Source organism: Nesoenas mayeri, assembly GCF_963082525.1.
Source record: "Nesoenas mayeri genome assembly, chromosome: 5".
Taxonomy (NCBI): Eukaryota; Metazoa; Chordata; class Aves; order Columbiformes; family Columbidae; genus Nesoenas; species Nesoenas mayeri.
In genome coordinates, this window is record NC_137548.1 from 52,902,155 (window position 1) to 52,908,154 (window position 6,000).

The window sequence follows — 6,000 nt, forward strand, 5'->3', positions numbered from 1 at the left end:
GTAAGGGAAAGATTTCTTCCACCCCACACTGGGGTTTTACTGCTACTTCCTATCTGTTAAAACCTCACTGGTGTTTATGTGTTAATGAGACTTGTGGCTTTTTGTGGTTTGGGGTTGCTAAGTGTTGGGGTTTGTTTTGTTGGGGTTTTGTTGTTTCAATAAGGAGGCATCTCACCTGCTGGAGGAGCCTTGGTGGATCAGCGGGTCACAGACCTGCAGATGCTCTTACATTCTCAGCCCTAGAAAGCCTTCAAAATGCTTGAGTTTGCAGTCTGTCGCTTCTCTCCAGCTTCCTCCTCATCTCCTGTGCGTGCACAGAGCGTGAGATATCAGAGCCATGTGTCTGAGCTCAAAAAGCTGTTGAACTTTTCCACATAACACTAGTTTCTGAGGCTTAAAAAGTGTTCCACTAGCAGCAAATGTGGAATTTGCTGTAATTCCTTTTTTCCAGGGCATTAAATAGGCATTAAAATGAGAAACTCATGAAGCAAGATGATGATGCCCAGCAGTGGCTTCATCAAGTATATTTCATTCCTCCTCTTTGCAGTATCCCAGTAAGGCTGACAGAGAAGCCACCAGTATGAGACTACCTCTGTGCTGAGGCTGTAATGCAGACTTCATACCCTCCGAGCAAATATATTGTATGATTATTTTTCTTCCACTGGAGTAGCCAAATCAGCTGAAGTATGTTGCTTTAGCTGTACAAAAATGTTGTTAGGTGAATATGTCAAGTGCTAACAGAACGTCATGATGCGCAGGCACGCGTCTGCCCACAAGGCAGTGTTGCAAAGCACTGCCTCTGGGAATGCCACATCTCAAAGCAGGGTCGAGTTTGTCTCAAAGAACAGGAAGGGAGAGCAGAGCAAAACTGGTTACTGTATGGGTGGCTCTGTTCCCCCCCTGCTAATGGTTTGCATTTCCTCCAGTTGCAAGCTGGGGACGTGGGTGGGAGGATGCATTTTGCAACCTGGGGAACCGCAGTTTGGTAACTGTAATACATTCACTCTCTGGCTTTGAGCACTCTTACCTCGCTCTGAAAAGCACTTCATCAAGGGCATGCTCTTGCATTTTTTAAATGGCTCTCTTGGCTAACACCTCCTGGATTTCCCTGGGGCTGCTGGCATGCTTAAGGCTAATGTATATTAATGCTTGAGACACCTTGTGAAATTGAGCTGTTCATTAGTATCTTTGGGGAATGTATTTAGCATTACGATGTGCTCTGCTTTTCCATCTTTTCATTGCCCTCTTTCCATTTTCCACTGAGTGGAAACAAAAACCTTATGCATGACCATGCTTAGCTGTGTACCTGCATGGCCACCACAGTCCAAAGAGCATCATACCAAGAAAATTGTAGGCGTATTGTAGAAACAGAAAATATAACACAGATGTTTTTCTTCCCAAGTTGCAGCAAGCAGCAGAAAGGAGAGTGGCCCATGGAGGAGCCCAGCTGTGCAATGTTGCATCCCCCTCTTGCTTCCCTTTCTATCCGGGGTGGTGGCCAGTGCTGTTGGGGGGACAAAACCCCCCACTTTGCTGCTGCTGTGCTGCAAGGGGTGTCTCTCTCCTCCCAGGACTGCCTGCAAGAGATCCGAGACTTCCTGAGGAAGCACATGGACTTCATCTCCACACTCCTGGGTGTCACCATCGGCTTCATGGTAGCTATGTCTGTTCCTGTGCATTTTGGCCTGAAGGCGCAGGCTCCAGTAAGGGAGGCATATCCTAAACTAGCACCCAGAAGCTAAGATTTCAGATTATTTTGGAGACTGGCAGCAGAGAAGCAAGTGGTGGTGGATGCCACCATAGAAATTAAGAAAGACCCAGGACCTGTCTCGGCTAGGCTAATGGCCATAGGGGTTTTCTTGCAGGAATAGGCTTGCTGCACAGTTTTTCTGCCCAAACTAGGCATGGCAGCAGCATTTGCATTTCACCTGCCCAGACCTGCCTGCACATCTCCTGCAAGCGAGAGGCTATGTCACCTGGAACAGGGCTTGCAGATCAGGTAGGAAGCCAGCAGCAATTGTGGAAAAGGAGATGCAGGAAAATCTTTCAGGACACTTGCTGCCTCCCCTTGCCCAGCACTCACCAGCTGCCTGAAGTCGCTTTGTGTGGCTGGGGCTGCAAGGCCTTGAATGCCAGTGAGCACCAGCTGGAGAGCTGTGCAGAAAGGGAAGGTCTCATCATACTAAGGACTACTAACAAACCTCATACAGGTGCATTTCAGGCAGTGGATGGGTGAATAACGTAAGGAGCAGGCTGCAAAGGAGAGGAGCAGTGTGTTGTCTGGGCTCCCAGGTGCTGTATTGGGACCTTGCAGAGGCAGGATAGGATCATCTTTGGAAAATGGCTTCTGTAGAAAGGATCTGTGCTGAATTTATGAGTCTTATTTTGGGGAAAAGAAAAGAAAAAATGAAATGCTGCAAGAAGTGTATGTCCTGTGGTGACGGGGCTCCGTGGCTGTGTGGAGGCTGTCCCTTCAGAGCTGGAGAGTACCACTAATTAAAACGAGCCTGCTTGTATGCCCACCCACTACTTGGCAGAGGTATAACACTGTAATTACCTCTACACAAGGGCCCTGTGCATGTGGTGGAGCATGCCAGAAAAGACTGCACACCAGGAATCTCGTGTTTTCACCATGAAGGGAGGTTTGGTCTGCTGTGATATCTACATGCTGCTCCCCAGCTGGGGTTGCCTTTCCTGACTGTGTAATTGGAGATTGTTTTATTACTCTTGTCTGCCTTGGCAAAATTATGGGTTAGAAGACTCTTGTCCATCTAAACAAAACCCAGAGGAACTAACAATACTGTATTTTATACTGCCAGTAGTAAATTGGGAAAACCATCAGGCATTGCTATGAGGCTACAAACGTAAAGTCATGTGGTGTCGCCTTCTGATTTTTCTCAGGTATAGGAGGAATATCATTGCAGCTATATACAGACAAAATTGGGAGCATTTTTATTATCTATATCTTTTCTTCACAGCTTGATGCTATAGTCAGATAAGGCAGCTGTCTTTTGAAGTGTCTGTGAGAGGAAATCTCGCTGCACGGTTCACTATTGTGACGGCAGGGTGCAAAGGAAGTGCACTATAGCTGCTCTGATGTCACTGTCCCTTGACCAACAATGCACACATGTCCCCAGATCAAGCCACAGGCAAAGGCGCTTGCACGTTAAGACAGGCTCTTAGGAAAGAGCACGTTGTTGCAGCCCTCATTATCCTTCCCACAGTAGCCTTATCTTTGATATGTTGCCTGTGTAAATCCTGATTTATGATACCAGGCAAAATATCGCAATACAGAGGAAGCATACTGTCCTCTGCATTCACTACCATGCAAATGCCTGGGGTGGGGTTTGGGTTTTGTTAGGGTTTTTTGTTTTGTTGAGTTTTTTTACTCCAAACAGTACATGAGGTTTGTTTTGTTTTGTTTTGTTTTCTCCCTTGTGTTATTTCTGCAATAGGCTATTACAAGAGAGATATGTTTGTTCACATAGGGGAATGTTTTTGTGCCAGGAATTTGAAATCTGAATTTCCTGGTTTCATCTTGTTTCTTGGTATTTTTAGGACCGGGTTTGAGCCGTACTATGTTAATTCCAATCAGATGTTTTAACCGCATGCTGTGGGTTTTTTTCTCCCATGTTGGAATTGGTGTTCACGGTTTTACTGAAAAACATCTCTGTTTTAAGAAAAAGGTAGCATCCTGATACGTAAATTCAGAAGTGCCAAGTAGACTAACAGGGAGCTTTTATGATTGCTTATTTGCACAGATGGAGCATCATGATCAGTTCAGCATTTAATTGTGTGCCTGTCTAATTTATTTCCTTTTAGGTTTATGGGATGATTCTCACTTCATTCCTCTGGTTTTCCATCCACTTCAGCAACAACCTGGACCGTAAAGGCAAATACATCCTGCGAGAAAGGTAGAAAGCCACTGCCTGGGCATCCCTACCAGGTAGAGCCAGCTCTTGGCACAGGAAGAAGTCTGAAGTCACCCACAAAGTCCCCTGGGAAGGTGGTGTGTGGGGGCAGACAGTGGGACGTCACTCGTTTCCCCTTCCTGCACTACTGGCTGTCGTGCATTTCTGAGCTGGTCGGGGTGGACAATGCTCTGCGGAGGAGGAGTCCCACATCTTGCCAAAAATGGGCAAGGACTGAGACATGCACCTGGGCTCAGAGGGACAGAGCCCCTCACTAGGGGACACAGATGCTGTAGCTCTGTAAGCAGGACACAAACAGCCCCTTGGGGAAAAAGAAAAAAAAATCAGAGAGAAAAGCCTACTAAAAATGGCAGCATTAAACCAAACTTCTCCTGCACTGTCATCTAAGCAGTTCCCCATGACCCCCAAAGATGCCATGTTACTAGGAAGATGGCTTTAGATCACAGCCCAGGACCAATCTTGTGCTATCAGCAAGTACAAAGACAAAAAGTGTGCCATTTCTGATGGGAAATGCGCTCTCCTAGCTTGGACACTCGTAATGATTGACTTCGGGCATGTTTCTGATCATGCTTGAGTATGTAGGCATCCAATGACCATCGACTGTTTTTCCGTTGTTTTCAAATATTGACAGATTTATATAGCTTTTGATAGAGATCAGAAAAAAGATCAGTGCATGAGCTTTTAAACAAATGACCAGCAGAAGAACATATCCCCTCTGTTACTCCTCCTTGCTAATGCAATACACTATTAATTTTTAATTCTTAGGATTTAGTCAGCCTCCGAGGCCATGATACCACACTGATTTCATAGGAGCTTGTTCAACTTCCAGCCTTAGCTGTGTGTTTATCTAGCTTTACTAACCCACTGTGCTGCTGTGCAGCACAAAAGGACTTTGATATCACACATACACACAGTACTGAACTTTAAATCTGTAAGAGAATAGGACTGATCTCCAGCCAAGTCAAACAATACAACATCCAACTACACGTCCTCTTTTGATCACCTTATCAATAACAAACAGAAATCTAAAAAGCCTCAATCAGCTGAAGAACTCCGCTCTCCATCTAGCTCAAACAACAGCTTCCTGGTGTGCTTTGCCCTCATTGCAAGGAGGCAGAGCAACTTCTGAGCTGAAACCCATCACTGCAACAGATTTAGCACCTGCTGTCATCTACATGGCTATGTGAAATGTCTGTTGAACCAGAACCAGCTCTCACCCCTCTCCACCATTGTGGCTTTTAGACATGAAAAACAGTAAGTAGCAGCTGTTTATTAAGATGAACATGGAAAACCCCATACTGATGTTCAGGACTGGTCCTAGTACTCAGCTGTGGGCTTGCTTCGTGTACAAGAACAGCAGTATAGCCCACAGCACCTTCCCTATCTTGGTTAGCATCTTAACATGGCTGCAAATATCTTGCATTGGAAAGAACTGTGTTGAGGAAGGGGAAAGCGCTATTGCTCCCAATCCCTCTCCCTTGAGACCAGTGGAGCTTCACCATTGACTTTGCTGGAAGCAGAATCAAATTCAGGCTGCTCCAAGTGTTACTCAAGCTACCTCCTGGCAGTCACCAACATGCCTCAGTCTTGTAGGGATTTAGTGGTGATATACACTTGCCAACATACCTGCTTTCTAGCAGTAGGGAAAAATTCATTTTTGTATATATATATACTATAAAGTATATTGCTCTCTGGAGATAAACAATCTCCATTGTGAGCTCCAGCTGCTATTGTCCAGGTCACTGCTATTGTTATTCCTCAGGCCAGCTGGCAGCTCATGTGACTCATGGTTGCTTCAATAAAGATGAATTCCTTGCAAAAGGCCATCATTCCTTCTCTTTTTCTGCCATGCATGAGGCTGCCTGCATTGCTTGGAGGTTTGTGTCATGGAAAGCCTGCGGTAATCCTTCATGTGCTAGTAAGAGATATTCCCTGGGCAGCTGGTGGTCACCTAGCCCAGCAGCACCCAAGAGGGAGAAGATGGTGTTGATCCTTTGGAGGAAAAGGAGCCACTCATCAGCCGCATCCTACCCTTGTCCAGCTGCTGGCAGAGCAGGCATGTACCTTG

General features: G+C 45.9%; 1 protein-coding gene across 2 annotated transcripts in view; it reads left to right on the forward strand.

Annotated features, from left to right (window-relative positions):
- The window catches only part of TSPAN32 (tetraspanin 32), a 31,054-nt gene extending 25,314 nt beyond the window's left edge, over positions 1–5,740 (forward strand). For both annotated transcript variants that reach the window (XM_080346064.1, XM_080346063.1), the window contains exons 7-8: positions 1,572–1,655; positions 3,823–5,740. In XM_080346064.1, the coding sequence (XP_080202190.1) occupies positions 1,572–1,655; positions 3,823–3,918 (180 nt within the window). In that variant the 3' untranslated portion in view covers positions 3,919–5,740. The remainder of the gene's footprint in view (positions 1–1,571; positions 1,656–3,822) is intronic.
- Positions 5,741–6,000: the final 260 nt, after the last annotated feature.